Here is a 21,267-nt window from a genome sequence, read left to right as displayed (position 1 = left end):
GATCCTGGAACAGGAGAAGGCAGCAAGGGCCTTGGAGGAAGAGGGAGCAGAGTGAGCCAGTCAGGAAGGGTTGTTTCTAAGAGGTAATAGATCAAAAAATAAACTAAAGAATAGACCCTCCCAGGGCTGTGCCTCCAGGAGCCAGTCCTGGGGCACCTCAGGGGCACCTGCCTGGCACTGAGCACACACAGCAGGGATCAGTTGCATTCAGCAGCTGAAACCTCACCAGGGTCAGTCAGTGGCCTGAGATAACACAGAAATAAATCACAGACACTGGGCTTCCAGCAGCCCAGCCGCCCCACCCCCCTCTCCTGTCTAGGCCATGTCCACAGGGGAGAAAGCCAGTGCTGGGGTTCAGGGCTGCTAAGCGTGTGAGTGAAATGCCTGTTTTTCATGTTATCTGGGATAGCTTCAAGTGCCATCTGGGTGTCAACACCCAACTTAGTACTTTCTCTAGTACTTTAGGGAAACAAAACCAAACCCACCTGTTGGTTTTTGACACAAGAGGGGATGTTAGGGTAATAGCAAGACTCGCATTCTAACCCTTTCTCATCAGTGGAGCAAAAGACTTTCAGCCTATATATCACTTTAGCCACCATGGATGCTATTCCTGTGCCCTTATGTGCACCCCATGTGCAGTGGAGTACTAGCTTGTCATCTTTCTGTCGGGGTCTGTGGGAACGCTAGGGCTCAGCGAGTCAAGGGGGAACGACTCCCACTTACTCTGCCTGGACACCTGCAACGTGCCAAGGCACAAGGTACCAGCCCCAGAGTGCAAACAGGGTCTGCCCCTGGGTCAGCTGTCAGCCCTGCCTCCAAGAGACAGTGCTCCTGAAGGGGTCTAAGGAACCTCAAAAAAACCGCAGGAGAAACTCCATGATGAGAAATGATGCCGACCCCTCCCCTTGAAGGGGGCATTCTCCTCTGAGTCAGGAAGCGCTTGGGGTTTTGTGAAGAGTGAGCCTCTAGAGGAGTTTACTAAGTGCAGGGAGTGTCGGGTTGGGAAAGGTTTCTGAGTTTCCCATCCCAGGCGGAATGGCCGCTGGCAGAGGCTCAGTTGGGTGGCAGGTGGGGACAGCCACCCATCACGGCGCCTCTCTTCTTCGTCCAAGGCGGAGGAGGAACGTCGCTGCGCCCTGCGACGGCGCGACCGGGAGGCGAACGGCCTGGCCCTGCAGACCTCGCTGCACGAGCGCGCCTGGGGCGACGAGAAGCACCTGATGCAGCAGGAGCTGCGCTCCCTGAAGCAAAACATCTTCCTCTTCTACGTCAAGCTCAGGTGGCTGCTCAAGCACTGGCGCCAAGGGAGGCAGGCGGAGGACGACGCGGAGGACTTCATGGAGGTAGCTCAGCCCCGGGAGTTCCTTTGTATGGGGTTTGTTCTTGAGCCCCCAGCCCTGCTGTCCGCCTACCCACCCCCCTCCGCACACAGTCATGTTCTGACTCTCTCAGGTTATTTTTCAAGCCCAGTCCAGGCAGATCAAAGCCAGTGGGGTTGTCCCATGCTGCCCAGGGAGCTCATCTGAAGAGCACGCTGGTCTGTAACCCCCTGCTGCACCCGTGCTTTTTGCTGCCATGTCTTTTTGCTGATGGATGAATTTGTTATCACCCCAAAGTCCTTCACTGGTTCATTCCACAGTGATGGTTTGCAAACCTGGCTCTAACATGGTCTCTGTGAGCTCCAGGAGGAGCTTTCTCACAGTCTCTGAAATCGGTGTATGAGGCATATACCTACTTAGGCCTCAATTGCCAGGTTCATGGCAGAACCAGAGCTATTTGCCCTCTGATTGATGGCTATTGATTAAGGCAGAGTGGCCTCCAGCTCTGCAGGCTCCTCTCTGGCCATGCTCTCAGGCGAGCATGGGGCTGGAGCTGCTGGTGTCTGCTGCTCTGGCTGCCTCATCGGCTGTTCCAGGGCCCCGTGGTGGTTGGTTCCTCTTAGCCCCCAAAGACCCTCTGCTCCCACTCTCCTCAGCAGTGTGTGCAGTTTTAAGACCTCCTGAATGGGGAGATACAATGATGCTCTTGCCTTGGGGTGGAAAACTTCTTCAAAAACGAATTCAACCTGCTTCAAGATAGCCATGACCTAGAAAACCATCGTTAAGCAAAACCTGGAAGTAGTTGTCAAGTTTTCTATTGATCACTAATTTGGAGGCCCTCCTCCTCTCACTGTAGCTGAGCACAGGAATGATTTATAAATAGTAATATTTCTAACCTCCTCTAATAAACTGGGCACCCTCTATGTGAGGTTTAGATGGAGAAAGTGGCCAATTAAGTGAAGTGGTCACTACGAGCCTCTTAGGGAGAGAGGGCTGAGAAGTGAAGTCGTGATAACCCCTGAAGTGGGTGATGAACCTCAGACATTAAAACTCAGGCTGAGGGCAGAATTCGGCTGTGATTGTCCCCTCCTGCCATTTCAGAGCGAGCTTCCAGAGACCTTCCCCAGGCTCGGGGAGCTTGGCGTCCAGGGGGACACAAAGGCAGAGAGTCCAGACCGAGACGACGACGGGCCAGGCTGTGGCTTTTCCCTGGGCGAGCGCTCTCCGCAGACGGGTGGCCATGGGTTGTGGCTGCAGCCCACCGACGGGGGGCAGTTGTACAGGCAGGTGGGTGCCGGGCTCAGCCCCTCATTCCCCCTGCCCCGTCATCTGGTCACGCACTGGTGTTCCCAGGGGCAGAGAGCTCTGGTCTGCTTGGCTCATTCACGTAAATGAAGACACAGTAAGGGCACGTCGATTGAGTCCCCTCAAGGCCAGTGAATGTGCCTCAGTACTGGGTAAGGTGGCTCGTGTCTTATATAGAGGGTGACCACTCTTCCAAGGAGATGGTGCCCTCATCACGGCCACGTAGGGCTTTGGTGTTGTTTGCTGGTGGGCAACATAATGCAGGAGGAAAAGCAAGCTTGCTTGTTTGTCTTTTTATCTCCAAATGTGTATGAAGTGTTTCAGGTTGTTTTTGAGCCACACGAAACATAATGTCCCCAATACAAATATTGGATGACACTTGAAGCAAAAATGAAAGTGTGTGTAAAGAGAGGTGAGGTTTCCATGTAGAACCTTAAGTAACTATCAGTGTTGCCAAAAGCCCCGTTTATTTATAAGCAGACAGGCCCCTGCTGGATAAGCTGAGAGATGCTCTGGGTGCCCCAGACTGGTTGTGCTTTTCTGCAAAACAGAAGCTGTGATGGGTTTGGAGTGCCGGGATCGTGCCTGTGAGGCTAAAACTTTTTCGCTCCCGGGCTTCCTGGCCTGAGACTCTCCTGACCTCATGTTGCTTCTTTGAGGATCTGGCAGGGAGAGCCTGGATCTGGGGGGAGGCGCAGGGTGGGGTGACCCCGAGCACAGCTGCAGCCGCCCCATCACAGCCAGTTTGGGCCCTCCCTGCACACCCGCACTCCACAGCTGCAGCCTCTCCCTCTGCCCAGAGCGTGTGTGTGTGTGTCGGGGCGGAGGGGTTAGCATGGTTAGGATGGCAGCAGAGCATGGGCTCAGGTCAGATGAGGAAAGTGACGCCGCCCTAGCCCATGCCTGGGGGAGCGTTCCCCCTTTCCCCACCTTCTCTCTGTGTACAACTCAGATTTTCACAGTTGAAGTCCTGATTTCTACGCATACCTTCACCCTTCATTCTCCCAGAATAACAGGACTCAAGAAAGACGTTATATTTTCAAAGGAACTTTTAATTACCATTATTAGGAAGTCCATCATGAGGCCATGGGGGAGATTTTTTAGCTCATGGAATGAGTTTTCCAGCAAAGATCTAGTTAGAAAATAAAATGCTTCTTTGCAGAACATCCCCGAAAATTGACCAGTTTTATTAGTTTTTAAAAGTGGTGCTGTCAGGCAGTCCCATGGTCTATCTGTGACTCACACAGAATTCCTCATTGGCTGCTTAGCCACAGGCCCTCTGCCTCTGAGAGCACGTGTGGGGTGTTTCCCACACGCACATCCAAATGCTTTGGGAAAAGGGGGAAATGTAACACAGCTGGTTCCCAAACAACAGTCAGGGAAGATTTTCCCTGTGAGACGGAGACCAATGAAAAGTCACTCCGCTGGAACCTCCCGTTCTGTGCGTCTTAACGTCATCTTTGCTGCTGCCTCCTTCCATCAGTCATGTCCCAGCATTTCCGCTTGAAAGTGGAGGTGGACCGCTGTGTCCCTACTTTGTACAGAGGCATGCAGATGGGCTAATGGGGGTGGCGTCCACGTGGGCAGAATCAGATCTGCCTTTAATGGGCCCGTCTGCCCACGGCAGTCCAGTGCACGAGGCCGTCCATCTGAGGACACAAGATTAATGAGCTCTACTGTAAGCGACAGCTGGTGCCCGGCAGTGCACTTCTCGGGAGGGAGGTCTGTCCATCCTGTACCAGCCAGGCAGCCTGGACGCGGGAGCTGGGCACGTGTCGCAGGGAGTGGCCCCTCAAGCCGCACCCGCCTCAGAAAGTCCGGGGGCCTCCCAAGGTGATAAGCGGAGTGGGAAATGTGGCCTGACTTCTTTCCCAAAGATAAATTAGCAGGGGACAGAATTTCCCAGGCCTTGTCTTGTGTCACAGTGAACAGTCTCACAGCTGAATAGGGTGGATGGCAACATTTATCATGTCAAAGGAAGTTAAAAAAAATTGCATGTATCAAGTCAGCATTGGAAATACTTCATTAAAAACCATCAGATTGGAAAATGTTTGGCTCTGCGAACATTCCCCACAGACTGACGAGGCAGCAGGGACCCACCTGTCCTGGAGGCAGTGAGCACTTTGAGTTCGCCCAGCCTTCTGCAGTGTCCCAGGCTGGGGACAAGCACCAAGATGCCTGCGACTGCGTTGAGCTTCTGAGGCCAGCACTACTACAGCCAAGTATGCCTTTGATAGTTAGTAGTAACTCATGAAATCAGATTTTTAAACACGGGGTGGTTAATAGTGCCAGAAGTATGACCCTGGGGTTCCAACAGCCAGTCTTCCCAGAATTGGATCAAGTCATTAAAAGAAAAGTTACTTTTTCATTCAGGGATGTGACATAATACTCTTCATTAAAGCGTCTAAGTGTAAGTGTGGAGAGGGCAATCTAATGCAATTATGAAAAAGTCGAAGCGTCTAGTTGCCCAGTTGTGTCTGACTCTGCAACTCCATGGACTATAGCCTGCTGGCTCCTCAGTCCATGGAATTCTCCAGGCAAAAATACTGGAGTGGGTTGCCATGTCCTTCTCCAGGGGATCTTCCTGACCCAGGGATCGAACCCAGGTCTCTTGCATTGCAGGCAGATCCTTTACCATGTTTTGTGTTCAAATCTTCAAGTCTTCAACTGCCACTGGTCCCTGAGGGCCCTCCTGAGGATCCGGCCTGAGGACTGGGGGAAATCTGCTCCCTGGACCTTTGTCACTGACCTGGGACTCAGAGGCCCCCCAGCTCAAAGCCAGCCTTTCCCTGTAGACAGAGAGCCTTTGGCTCCAGGGCCTCCTGGGCCTGTACTCACCTGATGCCCAGTAGCCTACCTGATGGCAGCCCATTCTTTCTACTCTGCCCAAGATACAGAAACTTCCAGAAACAGCACTTCCACACATCTGATTTTATATTTTAAGTAAGAAGGCACTCCTCTTGAGCCTTGATAGCTTTTATGTTTCACTTTCATATCTTGCACCAGATTCATTCTTCAGATTCTGCAACTTTATAGCCTCACCTAAGAGACATGCAACTCTGTGGAAGTAACCAGACCAGAGTTTATGATTAGGAAGCACTTTATTTTTGTTCTTTATTTTTGTTTCTGTTACTGTGAAAGTAGCACGTGTTCAGGGCGTGGAAAGTCACAAGTAACAAAAGGTTCCTGAGGAAATACTCTCGGCCCCAGCCCCACCTCCCCAACCTACCTGTGGCTGGCAGGTAGCTTGTGCCACCCCTTTCCGAGTGTTGTGGCACCAGCTCTGATACACTAATGAGCTTGCCAGTAATCAGTTCATTCTTCCCATCTGGCCACTTGACTTCCATCACACCTGCCCTGGTTTCTTTGAAGCCTTTGGCAACAGTTCTGGGTCTACACCTTGTTCAATCTGTGTCCATTTGTCCTCTCACACACCCACCTTTACTCTTCCGAGGCCTTCAGTGAAAATGATGGGAGACCTGCAGGCATGGAGTCCGCCTGGTCCAGGTCACCCAGTGTATTCGCAGCCGGTGGACACGTGAGTTCTGGCCACAGACGAGTCCGTCATTTCTGCAAGCTTCCATCAGAGATTATATTTTCACAGCCAGTCTTTAATGACTCATTCTCCTTTATCTGTGGGGGATAACGGTTTTAGAAAAGAATCTTTAATCTGTGTATAATAATGAAGGTAAGAATGACAAATGGCTTATTTGTTGAAACGTTGCTGGATTAAAATGTTGTAGGGGCTTCCTAGGTGGCGCAGTGGTAAAGACTCTGCCTGCCGATGCAGGAGACGGAGTTGATGCAGGTTCGACCCCGGGGTCAGGAAGATCCCCTGAGGTAGGAAATGGCTATCCACGCCAGTATTCCTGCCTGGAGAATCCCATGGACAGAGGAGCCTTGTGGGCTACAGATTCTGGAGGGTTGCGGTTGGACGTGACTGAGAGACCAAGCACACACAGATATGTAAAGATAATCTCAGTAAAGGATGACTTGGCGCCCCTGCTGGTGAAGGAGTTACTTTTATTGAACCTGCAAGAGGCCCCCCCCTTGTTATATGTATCAAATAGGAACTATGCATGGGTGTGTATGTGGAAGTGGGTGAGGGGTGGTCAGGGCAGCCAACCACAGCACTGCAGGACTCTGCCCAAATGAGGATAAGGCAGAGGCCAGCACCTCTATTTTGTGATTGACTTTTTGTGGGTCAGCCCATAGCAGCAGATCAGTACCTCTGTTCCAATTTTAGATTACACCCATCTCCAAAGTCAGTGGCTCTGATGCAGCCAAGTGGTTGATGTTAAGTATAGCTCTTTCACAGAATTACTTATGTGCATGTCTTAGAAATCTTAAGCAAAAGTGAGTCTGTAAAATAGCTGGTGTTGCCTCACCAACTGGTCTGCTACCTATCTATAAACTTTTCAATTTCTATTAACATGTGTCCTATAATTGGATAGAGCTTCCCTGATATCTCAGTTGGTAAAGAATCTGCCTGCAATTCAGGAGACCCTGGTTTGATTCCTGGATTAGGAAGATCTGCTGGAGAAGGGACAGGCTACCCACTCCAGTATTCTTGGGCTTCCCTTGTGGCACAGCTGGTAAAGAATCTGCCTGCAATGCAAGACACCTGGGTTCAATCCCTGGGTTGGGAAGATTCGCTGGAAAAGGAAAAGGCTACCCACTCCAGTCTGGCCTAGAGAATGCCATGGACTCTATAGTCTATGGGGTCACAAAGAGTCAGACACAACTGGGTGACTTTCACTTATAATTGGATAACAGTCCTACTGGCCAAAGCCCAAACTTGAACCTGTTATTTTAACACTTTATAGCACAGACTCCTGATGCCAACTGGGGGGTTATTTGAAGTTGAAAGGGCTGAAATGCCCTTCAAATTGAGAAGGAAATTGTGGAAACATTTTATCCTGCTTCTTTGTAAGAAGACCAATAAGCCTCTTGATGAAAGTGAAAGTGGAGAGTGAAAAAGTTGGCTTAAAGCTCAACATTCGTAAAACTAAGATCATGGCATCTGGTCCCGTCACTTCTTGAGAAATAGATGGGGAAACAGTGGAAAGTGTCAGACTTTATCTTTTTGGGCTCCAAAATCACTGCAAATGGTGATTGCAGCCATGAAATTAAAAGATGCTTACTCCTTGAAAGGAAAGTTATGACCAACCTAGATAGCATATTCAAAAGCAGAGACATTACTTTGCCAACAAAGGTCCATCTAGTCAAGGCTATGGTTTTTCCAGTGGTCATGTATGGATGTGAGAGTTTGATTGTGAAGAAAGCTGAGTGCTGAAGAATTGATGCTTTTGAACTGTGGTGTTGGAGAAGACTCTTGAGAGTCCCTTGGACTGCAAGGAGATCCAACCAGTCCATCCTAAAGGAGATCAGTCCTGGGTGTTCATTGGAAGGACTGATGCTGAAGCTGAAACTCCAGTACTTTGGCCACCTCATGCCAAGAGTTGACTCATTGGAAAAGAGTCGGATGCTGGGAGGGATTGGGGGCAGGAGGAGAAGGGGACGACAGAGGATGAGATGGCTAGATGGCATCACTGACTCAATGTACATGGGTTTGGGTGAACTCCGGGAGTTGGTGATGGACGGGGAGACCTGGTATGCTGTGATTCACGGGGTCGCAAAGTTGGACACGACTGAGCAACTGAACTGAAAGAAATTGGGAAGTTGGCCTTTTTAATTACAATTGCCCATACTTACCAGAAGGGCTTCCCTGGTGGCTCAGAGGGTAAGGCGTCTGTCTGCAGTGCAGAAGACCTGGGTTTGATCCCCTGGAGAAGGAAATGGCAACCCACTCCAGTACTCTTGCCTGGAAAATGCCATGGAGGGAGGAGTCTGGTAGGCTACAGTCAATGGGATCACAAAGAGTTGTACACAACTGAGCAATTTCACTTTTTGTATACTTACCAGATATATAAGCTAAAAGGTTGTAGAGCTCAGCACCTGGCACAGAAGGTTCTGAAAGCTCTGTATCTAAGAAGACTTTCACCTGAAGACCTAGTCTTGATTCCATCCTTGACTTGATTTGGGTCTTTCTACCAAAAATATAGCCCAGCAAACGGCCACCACTGGGAGAAGTGAGAAGAGTAACTTCTAGGTGTTCTTTCAGGAGGGCTACTGTTATTCCCCTTGATGTGGGGAATGGAATTTGCTTCACAGAGATTAGCCATCTTTGTTTGTTCGTTTATTTTTGCCTGTGCTGGATCTTCATTGCAGCAAGGAGGGGCTGCTCTCTAGTTGTGGTTGCTTGGGCTTCTCATTGCAGTGGCTGCTCATGTGAAGCACAGGCTCTAGGCATGCGGGCTTCAGTAGTGGTAGCACTCAGGCTCAATAGTTGCAGTTCACAGGCTCTAGAGCACAGGCTCAGTAGTCATGGCACATGGACTTAAATGCTCTGCAGCCTGTGACACCTTTCCAGAACCAGGCATCAAACCCGTCTCCTGTATTGGCAGGCAGATTCTTAACTACTAGACCCCTAGGGAAGCCCTAGATTAGCTATCTCTGAAATTAAGGCTTGGGCAGGGTTATGCTGCCAGAATCCACATATGCTGGCAGGCTTGTCCAGTCTTGGGTAGCACAGGCAGACCTGGATTACAGTCAGGCTCCACGCTTCCTCGCAGCCAGACAGGTTCCCCGTTGCTGCGGGTCCTCCCCTGTGGTAAGGGCATGTGCCAGTGTGCACTCAGGCTCGATGTGAGATGCAAGCACTGTCCTGTAGGTGAAGGATCATCACCCCCCTGGCCCACTGGAAACTACTAGTGTTAGTTACCATCACTGGGTTTCTGTGTGTGTTAACAGTCAGCTGGAAGGCTCAGTGTCCATCTATGGCTCATTCTGGGTCTTCAGAAGTTTTCTCTTGGACACAGTTCTTGCCGTTGTTCTCCAGTGGCAGAACTAGGTTGGCTGCGTGCCAGGCCACACGCTGTGCCCAGTGACTATGGTGACTATGGTAACAGGCACCAATAGCATCAATTCTCTGGGCTCTTTTGGCCACCTTCACCCCAAAGCAAGTTTGAGCTTATCCCATGATGATTAAAGAGGACATTATGTTGATTGCTCTGGCCCAAATGTGCATGAAAAGATTAAGGCTTGATTTTATTTAATCTGATATCTATTAATGCCAAAAAGTACTTCCAGCAGAAGCAAAATTTCAATCTGCAAAAGGACAGTCATGTGAACCCTGCTTTCAAGGAGCACAAAATTCTGGTCCTGATGTTGTCAGCGCTGTTAGTTAGAGAAGAACCCCAAAGCTGACCACATACATGTCTTGCGGTTCATCGGAAAGTATTGATCACATGTGATTTATTATGTGGTTTTCTGCTTTTTCTTCCTTCAATGAAACAGAGACAACTGCTCCAAAGTTTAGATAAATATTATTACTGTGATTTTATGTTTAAAATAGCTTGACTTGAAAAGTAGTAATTTTTAAAAAATCTAAAATCCAATGATGAAAAATCTACCATAAAATAATTTTTTAGCAAACAAATTCTAGACTTAGGAAGATGTATATTTGTGAAAAGACTGTTGTAACACCTCACTCACTCATACTTAAACCTTTAAATACTTTTGGTGTAGAATTTAAAGAAACTTCTGCATTGATTACAGTTTCACACATTTTATGAATATCTCATTGACAACAGTGGTAATTTACTTATATCCTGATGGTTGGAAAGGATGTACAGAATTTTTAGAAGGTTTTCTATTTGCCAAGTTTTGCAAATGTTAACTGAACTGTACTCAGTTAAAAGTGAAAACTGGTTTTCATGGCGAGGAAAATCAAGGAGCAATAAATGCTAATAGACCTTTTCACCTGACCAAAAGTCTACTGTATCTAATACTAAAACTTTTCATATAAATTATGGAGAAAACTATGGTGTTTTCAGTGATAAACTTCATGTTAAGGAATTTCTCTTTTCTAACATCCAAACATATATCCAGAGTATCATAAATTCTTCCCAAGCATGGCTAACCATTTTTGCATATGTACATGTGTGTTTCATCGATTGACTAGATGGTTTTAGAAGCATGATTGCCTCTCGAGCTGATGGAAGAGACAAGGCTGCTGGGCATGCAGATCCCAGGCTCGCTGCCCTGGGACTGGAGGTTTACCAAGGAGGGGGGATTCTTCTGAGCATGAGGGGCTCTATCTTCCCAAGGTACAGACAGCGTGCCTCCAGCAGGACTGAGAGAGCTTTTAAGTCCTCCTGTCTCATAAATATACCAAAGAGGATTGCCTTGAGACCATTCAGGGAGCTAGCAACAGGCTTTAGGTGTTCTCTGTCTGGTTTCTAGAGATGGGCTAATGCGGCTTTTATTATCCAGGTACCATCATTGATTCAGGGTGTATTAATTCATTTGGACAAACCTTCTGATATAATGCCCATGCTGAAGCGTACTGAGATAGCAATCATGGTTTTGAAATGTGTGTTCATAGAACTAGATAGGTATTATTGGAAAATACAAAATCTTTTAAGTTAGGTAGAGCAGGTTAGTAATAATCCATTCTTCATTACCAGACCTGTTTGCATGCTTCCATGAACTGAGCACCAGAAATGTGGGAGGTGGTCAGGCTTTGACAACTTGGATGTGCGGGGACAGGGGAGGCACAGGATAAACAAGTAGTTGCAGTAGTTATTCCTGCCATTAGTGAGCAGAAAAGAGATTCTGGGCAGTGACTGTATTTTGAGGGAGGACAAGGAAGCCTTCATCGACATGTTAAGCCTTTACTTTTGGTTTTAACTGTTAGACCTAAAAGTCACCCCCACCCCATGACTCTGCTTTTCGCATATATGACTTCTTAGTAACTACAAGTCGGAGACTAACCACTATGTTGATGAGACACACGAGCCCTTTATTAATTCCCTTCTGGTTCAACAGCTGGCACTCAAGTGACAGCACACAGAGGTGAGTTTATCTCGTTACTCTTGTTGTCAACCAGAGCGGTGAGGTCTGAAGTCATGCAAAGCATCCTTGCAGCCCTGGCTCGGTTCCTCTGGCCTCCCTCAGCTTCTTCCCATCTCTACTCCAGGTGTCCGTGGTACCAACTCCTCATCCAAGGAGCCCTTAGCAGCATCGGCCCAGTGGCCCTCGAGCAGCCAGGGAACCCACTCTCCCCCTAACTGTGCAGACTCCCACCAGAGCCCCATACCAGCCCCCCTCCCCTGCTAGCCAGGCCCCTGTCCTCACCCTCGTGAGATGCAGAGCCGCCCTTGTGTCCCCACAGGTGGCGGAGACCCAGCCGCTGTTCTGCGCGCTCAAGGCGCTGCTCGAGGAGCTGCGCGTGGAGCTGCGGGAGGACGCGCGCGCACGCCAGCGGCTGCAGCAGCAATACGCGGGCGACAAGGCCGCCTGGGATATGGAGTGGGCCGCGCTCACATGCCGCCTGGAGCAGGTATGGCCGGCCTCCTCTCCGACTGCGGGGAGGGTCTGGATCAGAGGGGGCAAGGAGAAATCCGCAGCAATGGCCTCAGGCACCTGGGAGGTCCCCCGCCTTCCTGCGATGCCATTCTTCCCTCTTCTTCCCTCTCCCAAGGTGTGAAACAGGCCCCCACCCAGCAGTGTTTCAAAAGCAGCGTCTGTTTCCCCATTCTGTGTAGAACAAGGTTGTCTCTTTTTTATTATTATCCAGTTTATTTAAACTAAAAGCAGAAGAGTCCACCCATTCCCTATTCACTTCCCCCAGGCAGCTCCTAATCTGTTCAGTGTTATCTGCTGCTGCTGCTGCTAAGTCACTTCAGTCGTGTCCGACTCTCTGCGACCCCATAGATGGCAGCCCACCAGGCTCCTCCATCCCTGGGATTCTCCAGGCAAGAATACTGGAGTGGGTTGCCATTTCAGTGTTATCTATGAGCTTGGTTTCATCTGTTTACTTATAGATTCCACATCTACCTCTGATCACACAGTATTTATATGTCTCCTGATTTCAATTAGCATAATACCCTTGAACTCCACCCAGTGTTGTGCAAATGGCATGATTTTGTTCTTTTTCATGACCAAGTAGTATCCCATTGTATGTATGTACCACATCTTCTTTGTCCGTTCATTCATCCATGAACATTTTCATTGCTTCTCTAAATGGTGCTGCTGGGAACATGCGGTGCAGGTGTCTTTTTGCACGAGTGTTTTCTTTTCCTTCAGGTAACAGGTACGTGAAAAAATGCTGTTATTGATCCTCAGGGAAATGCAAATCAAAACCACAATAAGCTGTCACCTCACAGCTGTTGGAGTGGCTCTTATCAGAAAGACTAGAAATAGCGAGTGTTGCTGGGGAGAAAGCAGCAAGGATGTCCTTCGTGCCACCGAAGCCTGACCAGCATGAGATGGTGATCAATACACGGCCACCACTCAGAAGCAAAGGAAAGGCAGACTGTGGTTTTGTTATCTCTAAAAAAAAAAGCAAATTAATGCTGTTAGATTTCTCCCAGTGCTAGGAAGACCTTGTAGACCTCCCACTGCACGTGCCCTAGAAGTCTGATGAGCCGTGCTGTCCTTATTCACACAGGAGAAGTGAAGGCCCAGAGGAAGCATGTTGTCTCAGATTGCAGAGGCTTCACTGAGAGTGGAGACGAGAGCACAGCGGAGCACAGGGTTTCAGAGACTTAAGACCACACCCCTGGTCATTAAGATCAGGCTGCACCGGAAATGCTCTTTTCTGTGTGCTTTCTCCCTTTAAACCTTTGAAAGTGGTCACTTCCTGCGTGGTATCTGCTTGCTCAGACTGCTTCTCTGGGTGTCTCCCCACCCCCCTCATCATGGTGTGCCATCTCAGATAATCTCTTTTCTGGGCAGACTGTAATCAAGATTTTCTCTCAGTTGGCCCCATCATGAGAAAAAAAAAACTTGCCTCGAAAGAAGACATCTTCTAAATAGTCTTGATAAAAGCTGAGAGGGCTTGTCCTGTCAGAAGAAGATAGCTTCCACAGTGCCCACAGGTTCCCCTGCACTGCCACCTGGCCCACAGGGGCAGAATTACCAGGCTCTGGAGGGGCCAAGGTACAGCTGCCTCTGCAGGGGCAGCGGCAAAGCACAGCCAGACCAGAGCTCCCGGCCAGGCTGGGCAAGGATGCAGCCGCTGACCCAGTTATGAATCCTGCCGACTGCCTGGTAGGAGCTTCTTACTAGATATTCTGTTTATCTCAGTTCACAGCCTGAAGAGCCGGCAGTGGAAGAGAAATGAGTAAGGACGTTCTGATGAGCTGCCTTTAAGCTTACTTTAAAAATATGTTAATGGGGGAAACAGCTAAATATTTTCAGAAATGTAAGCATAGCTAAAAAGAGGAGGCATATAATCTTTGAAGTGAGCCAGCTTCAAAACATTTCATCTTTGTTTTAGAGGAACCTGGTATCCACCCACACATTTGCTACAAATAAAGCCTCGGGAATAATCACTGAACACCAAGAAGTAAAGCTAGAACTTCAAACCTAGAAGCCAAATGGTAATACGTGAAGATTTCATCTTCTGCCCCCAAACTGTTTATAAAGTTTCTCAAACATTTGTGGCCTAGGGGACAATGCATGTGGGCTGATGCTAGTACATTTATAATAGTGCCATCTTTGCCCATTTCTACTTAAATGCAACACAGCTGAATTCTATCCAGAGGGAAATATTTTCTCTCAGTGGAGGCCAAGTTGTGTCAATCCCCGAATCTAATTCCTTCAACTGACTCCTAAGTCAGAGTTTGCTTTGCCAGGGATCCCCCAACAGAAAAGACAGATCCTTAGGGGGTTCGCAGTACAGTTGGAGAGCAGACAAGGGCCAAAGTTAGTAACAGAGTGATTAAGTGCCCTGCCAGACCTGTACACAGGCTCCCAGTAATGGGAGTGTGCAGGGCACACACCTCAGTCTGCAGGCTCAGGGCAGGGTTGTTTGTGAAAGTCCTGCTTAGAATGAATCTTGGAAGATGAACAGGAGTGTCTACATGGAAAAAGAGAGAAAGGGACATCATGAAGACAGGAGGATGGCACACCCGAGCAGCTGCACCTCACCATGTATGAGTGGAAAGAAGAATCTTCAAAGAATCAAAACACTGATCCTGATTTCGTCATGGGAGTAAAGCATTTTGACCTGCATTTTAAAGAAGTTATTCTGGTATAGAGGTAGAGAATAGATTAGAAACCATTAGAACTGAATAGATTAACATGGGGCCATGGATAGACTTCAGGGATCTGCTTATCTAGAATAGTAAAAAGGGTATATATTTGTGTTCATGAATCTTGCACTAAAATTTATCACATTCACCAACAACATATACCCCCAGTTCCCTCCTCCTGTCCTTTGCACTGCTCAGTTTACTTCTATACATTCTGTAAACACACAATATGCTGCAACTATTTTTACCTTACTCAGTAGTATTTTAAAGCAATTAAAAATAGAAAGTGAGTTATATTTGCATTTATTTAGGATTTCCAGTCATTTCCAGTGTTCTTCATTTTTTGTGTAGATCAAAGTTTGCTGGTATATCATTCCATCTGCTTGAAAACTTCCTCTGTCATTTCTTGAAATTCCAGTCTGCTGACAGTAATTTTAAGTTTCCATTTGTTGAGAAACCTTTTCCCCCCTTATTTTTGAAAGATGTTGCTGAGTACAGAATGCGGGTGAGGTCAACATTTCCTCCCTCCAGCCCTTTCACAGAGTTACTCCATTGTCCCCTGACTTGCACAGTTTCCAAGGAGAAGTCTGCTGTCATTCCATCTTTGTGCCTCCATGGGTGGTTTTTTTCTCTGCCTGCCTGCAAGGTTTCCTCTGATTTTCAGCACTGTGCGTGTGGTATCTAGACAGGAGTTCTTTTGCTTGCTTGTTTATGGTCTTCAACCTCCTGGGTGCTTGACGTGTTTACTATAGATTGCTAGGTTCCACTGCTGCCCTATTACCAGGTTCCACAGAGGGCTGAAGGATGTAGGGACAGACATGTGCCTGCCTTCAAGAGCTGTGCAGAACAAGCAGGAGGCATGGTAACTCGGACTCTGCAAGGGGACTGAGGAGTGGACTGCGGGGGTGGATTCTCTTACTCACCTCTGTGTGACTGTCAGATGTTCGTGATTAGGACTTTAAAGACGAAAATTATTTCCTCTGTAAGCTTGGTCAGATCTTGATTTAAACACAATTCCAGGGATAATACATGAATGTGCTGAGGTTTTCACCTAATAATGTGAGATTGTCAAGAGACTTAAGTTCCCATGTCTTATCCTTGACAGCTGGAAGCAAAAAATGAGAAGAGCTTGGGAGACCCAGGCTCCTGCACCGACAGCAAAGGGGCATTCAGGAAGGAGAGGGAGGTGCAGCAGAAGCTGCTGGCGGACAGTCACAGACTGGTCATGGACCTGCGCTGGCAGATCCACCACAGTGAGAAAAACTGGAACCGGGAGAAGGTGGAGCTTCTCGACCGCCTGGACCGGGAGCGCCAGGAGTGGGGGCAGCAGGAGAAGGAGCTGCTGTGGAGAATTGAACAGGTGAGGGTGCCCCTAGGAGGAACGGGGATGCCTGGCTTGGAAACCAGAGAACTCAGAGGGGGAACTGAAATAGCTCGGGAGTCTCTACCATATCAGGCTGATCTAGGGGCTTCCAGAGGAAGAGGAAGAAATCCTAGGGGCTCCAGGTTGGAGACCTAGGGTCAGCCCTCCTACAACACAGGTCTTTTCATGCAAACTCAATGGTTAACTTTACTCAATGTGTCTGGTTGGGGGTGGGGATAACTTTTTTAAGGTGTTAAAAGACTAAGCTTGAAAGGGGAGGTTCATATCTTAGAAAGTGATTTCTGCCAGAAAGCAAACTAGCTTTTTAAGTCTTCCACTAAAGATGTGGTCACAGTGACTGCTCCAGCTTGAATGGAACTGTCCATTAGTGAAGAAACTGCTGAAGTCAGGCTGTTTGCACCTGCTGTGGATCTTGCAGAGCTGATTAGATAGGACATGGTCAGGGGAGGTGACTGGTAGTTCATTATCTTCAGCTAAACAAACGATTCAAACACGCAGATGAGTTCAGTGGGAGAGGCAAGTTGTTTTTCTACAGATAATCATTCCCTGCCTTGCATCAGATGTAAGACAGTTTGCATAGCTGTGATCCTGCTTGAGTGGTGCACAAATTAATTTCCACATGAAAACAATGAAAGATTGGGATTCTTTCCAGGCTGGGTTTTGACATCACATACAATTTTAGCCTGTCACACTTATAAATTCAGGTGGCCTCAAGGAAATCTATTAATAAGAAACTGAAAGCAGGGAGAATAACCTCGTTATTCTTTTACAAATGCCCAAGCTGCCTTTTGGAAAATGTACTGTCTGAGACATGGACCTCTATTCTGCAGGTGCAATGGCTAGGGTCCGTTTCTGCTCACTGGTGGGGAGGGAGGGTGGAAGCGAGAACTGAAAAGAACCAGGAGCTTTTGACTCAAGAACCCCTGAGCAGAAGCAAGTGCACTTGCAGAGAGGCCTGACGTCCTTCCTGGGTTTGGTTACTCACACAGCTGAGTCACCCAGACTGATAGGTGATCTGGCTCATTTCAGAATTCCCCAGATTCTATCAAAGGAAGGTTGGCCACTTCCTGTTTGGCCTAGAATGTGACACTTGAGAAGACTGTCCTGTCTTAAACCCTCGGTGTGCCTGTGCTCCACGCAGAGGATCAGCAGTTGGGTGGGAGTCACGGGGGCAGAGGCAGCATGTACTCTGACAAAGTGCTCGTTGATTCACCCAGTGTTAATTAACTAGCGTCACGGCTCCTCCAGGCCCCTCCCTGGAGGGTCCCTCCTGCACCCCAGCAAGACCATGGTCATCATCTCCTTTGCCCGTCAGCTCTAGGCTCCTTGCTCTTATCTAGGCTTCACTGTGGATATAACCTTGGATGTAAATGAAGCGAGTCTTTAAGAGCTTCATTTTACTTTGGGGAATGAGGGTAATTTCTAATAAAGGAAAAATTAGTAAGACTTCTGGTGATGTTCACCTTTAAAGAGTTAATGTCCTGGGGATGAGCAGCATTTTAAGATTGTCTTTGGGAAGGTGAGTGAGCAGGGGCTGAAGCCCATTTGCAGCTTGTCGCTACCATGGTCCTACCACGATGACAGCCTCAGAACTTTAGTCTTCCAGGTTAACACGTTTGAGCAAATGGACTTGAGACGTGCGTTCTGGGTGTTCCTTCATCTGTTTCTGAAATCTGTGGTGGACCCCACATATTTGTACTGTGAGTTCACTGCTGTTTTTAGAAGAGGGTTTGTTGATGCTTTAGATATACAGTTGTGGCTTTCAAAAATAAATCCAGCCCAGTATTTGACATTTTTTAAATCTCAGTACCCAAGCCTGAAAATTAGGAAGAGCAGTTAAAGGCATTTTTTTATAAAAAAGGAAACTGACTTGACGTGTATAGCGTATGTAGGTCTGTTAGTTATTGTTCGTTCATTTAACTTTTAGCTGCATGTTCCACAGATAAACTGGACATGCAGGCGAGCACTCTTCATAACGCGTGCCCCTCGATATCTGACTATGTGGTGGGCTGTGTGACCTCGTCTGTGATGGCCTAGACAGATGGTGAGAGGAGCAACAATAAATCCATTTTCCACTGTGAGAACACATGCTTCATACTTGTGCAGTGGCACTGAATTCCTCCGTGATTTCTGTGCCTCGTGAGGCGTTTTATGTGATGGATGACTGTGGGAATGTGGCAGAGGTCATGTAACACACACTATCTACCGCATCGGCAGCTCGTCTCTGCCCAGACCTAACGGTGAGAGTTAGCTTCTCTGGAGTCACATCACATTTCTCCTGTGAATCATCAGGTCCCAGTTAGCCTGCAGAAGCTCTAGGACTTGGTTCTGTTAAAAACCTAAAGGAAAGCTCCAGCGTCATTCTGTTACTCTTCCAGTGACGTCCTTAAATCAGTTGCCTCTACAGCAAAAAAAGGCTGTTCTTTTAAAACCTGTGTACAAAGTAACATTTTTTCTTGTAAACAGTTTGGGTAAGGGGACACTCTGAAGGGCATTTTGCTGCCTGTATTATTTGAAGAAGTGAAGTCGCTCAGTTGTCGTCTCTTTGCAAACCCCATAGACTGCAGCCTACCAGACTCCTCCATCCATGGGATTTTCCAGGTGAAAGTACTGGAGTAGGTTGCCATTTCCTTCTCCAGGGGATCTTCCTGACCCAAGGATCAAACCCAGGTCTTCCGCATTGCAGGCTTTACCATCTGAGCCACCAGGGAAGCCCCAAGGCTCATCATTTAAATTTGGTGTTTGCTCTAGAAGTTGTTCTCCTGCAGGATTCTAAGTACAGTAGGTGCTGGTGGCTGGTCTGAAATGACTCTCCTAGGAAACTCTATCCTTTTAAGGGCCTTTTACTCTGTGACAGCACTGCAGAGGCATCTTGGCAGCAGACACCTCCAGCTAAAACCACTCCAGTTCATTTTTAGGGAACCTAACACTTACCAGCTCTAGTGCATGCTCCTGGCTGGCCAGGTTTATTTTTGACACCCCACTTTGCCAAATGAGAATGTGCTGGTTCGTAGCTCCCCACTGTAGTCATCCTCCCCCTCTTCACACGCACCCTACGTGCACATTTACAGTTTCAGATGTGATTTTAATCTTAATTCTGTGCCTGAAATAGCTTGGAGATGATATGCTGAAACTAAATCACACTAACATACATAGATGAATAATAAAAAATCTTTCCTTTTTTTAAAAAAAAAAAGGATTTATGGTCTTTGAAAATGACAACTATGTCAGCGGGGCTGGGGGAGAGAGCAGAGGGTTTTCAGCTGAGGGTTTTCAGTCACCCGGGGTGACTTTGCTTGTTCCCCTGATTCAACTGGGATCCTGTGTCAAACTCCAGCATTTAAGGTCTGGCTGCTTTCTCCTAAAATAAAGCTGATACCTACCTCAGAAATTACCAGAAACAAGGAGAAGTCCTTTGTCCCCGCTGCTCCATATGGCTTTGTTCCCGGTGACACACTTATGGCTGAAGGCTTGAGTTAGGACAAAAGATGTAGTCTGTGACAGAGGCTTTGTTAAAACAGAGGCTTTGTAAATGAATGCGCTTCCAAGGGAGGGTCAGTGCTTCTGACTAGCATCTCAGCTCTCTGCCGTCCTTGGAGGTGAGTCCAGAGGCGGGCATGGTGGAGTGCGGGAGCAGATTCTGTGAATTTCCCTACTGCTTCAGGGGAGGCCAGGAGGGGAGCATGGGAGGAGAGGAGACAGTGCTGCCTGCACACGTGTCCCTGCCCATCCCCATGGTTCCATGGGCTCCTCCTGAAGGCCTCTTGCGCTGGGAAGAGATGAGGCATTTATCAGTGTGCCCAGGCCCAAGGACTCCCACAGGCCCGAGGGGAGTTGGTGGTAGTCCCCTGATGAACACTGGCCTTTAGGGTGGGCCTGGCCCTGCAGTCCTCCAGTAGCCCCAGAGGGGAGGCACCCACCTTACAGGTGGGGACACTGAGCGAGAGGACTAGCCACATACAGCAGCTCCGATCTCCTGTGGTTTCCACCTGCTGCTTCTGTTTACCAGGTCAGGGAAGAGTACGACTCCAGTCTATGTGGCTCACATGCTTACTTCTTCTAGTCATACCAGATCTTTAGGTTACCTCTGTAGCTAAATTTTCATCCTCTCAAGCAAAGTGTGAGCTGTTTTCAACACCCAGTGGTTGTAACCCAGGTGATCACGCAAGGTTTATGTAGGACCCATTCCAAATGACTTGGACACCATGCTCTGTTGTTGTTAGGAAACCTTGCTATTTAAGAAAACCAAATTCACCCCAGAAGTCTGCTGTCACTGATGGCTTTCCACTGAATGTGTCTTATATTCGGAAGGTAACTACAAAAAGGGATTTTTCAATGTGTCATTTGGCAATGTTAGATTTTAAAAACAAATGTGTGATTTCCCGTGAGCACAGCACTCAGTTACACATACAGTAACATTCGCTACAGAAGGAGTTGACTTGCCTGTGGTTAATGCAGATATTTCTAGTCCAGGTAATTTTCCAAAACTGTGATTTTTTTTTTTTTAAAGCATTTGTGGTGTTAGTTTTTAAATTGATGCCAGAACTTTAAGAACATAAGATGTCTATCTTCAGGCTAATTGTTTTCACTTTTAAAACCCTTAAGTTGCAGAAAGAAAATAGTCCCCGGAGAGGTGACAGTTTCCTCTGTGATCAAGAGGAGGGGGACGCCCGCTCCTGTACCCACCCAGGGAGCCCTCGGGCGCCCCGCCCTACAGGGATGTGGCCCTGTATGGACACAGACTCCAATGCATTTGAGGACCACCCACTGTCAAAGCTGAAGGAATCGGACAGGTGCTCAGCACGGGAGAATCTCTACCTGGACACCTTGTCCCTGGACGATGAGCCAGAGGAGCCCCCGGCCCGCGGGCCCCAGAGGGAGTTCAGGAACTGCTTCCATGAGGTCAGCTTGGGTTTGGGTCTAGTCACCTGCAAAGGAGGGTGAGGGGTTGGGAAGCTGGCTGAGTGGCTGGCAGGCTGCGGGCTCTGCATATTGTGGCCCTGAGGTTAGTAAAAATGAACCTTCCATGATGTGAGAGCTTTGGGGTGGTCCTGACCCCAGGCTTCCTGCTGCACTTGGCCGCTTAATCTCAAGGTCAGAAATTCAGAGCCTGTGTCCCATGTGAATAGGAGTCGCAGGAGCAGGAGTTGTCCAT

The 21,267-nt window shown here is 48.1% G+C and overlaps 1 protein-coding gene across 1 annotated transcript in view; it reads left to right on the top strand.

The window, feature by feature from the left end:
• MTCL1 (microtubule crosslinking factor 1) overlaps positions 1-21,267 on the top strand; it is a 46,490-nt gene that overhangs the window by 14,875 nt on the left and 10,348 nt on the right. The window contains exons 5-9 of the mRNA XM_040264638.1: positions 1,113-1,343; positions 2,421-2,606; positions 11,863-12,030; positions 15,834-16,088; positions 20,718-21,014. Of these exons, the coding sequence (XP_040120572.1) occupies positions 1,113-1,343; positions 2,421-2,606; positions 11,863-12,030; positions 15,834-16,088; positions 20,718-21,014 (1,137 nt within the window). The remainder of the gene's footprint in view (positions 1-1,112; positions 1,344-2,420; positions 2,607-11,862; positions 12,031-15,833; positions 16,089-20,717; positions 21,015-21,267) is intronic.

Source organism: Oryx dammah, unplaced genomic scaffold (assembly GCF_014754425.2).
Source record: "Oryx dammah isolate SB20612 unplaced genomic scaffold, SCBI_Odam_1.1 HiC_scaffold_22, whole genome shotgun sequence".
Classification (NCBI taxonomy): domain Eukaryota; kingdom Metazoa; phylum Chordata; class Mammalia; order Artiodactyla; family Bovidae; genus Oryx; species Oryx dammah.
Note: the sequence above shows the minus strand (reverse complement) of the source record. Positions and strands in the feature narration are given on the sequence as shown.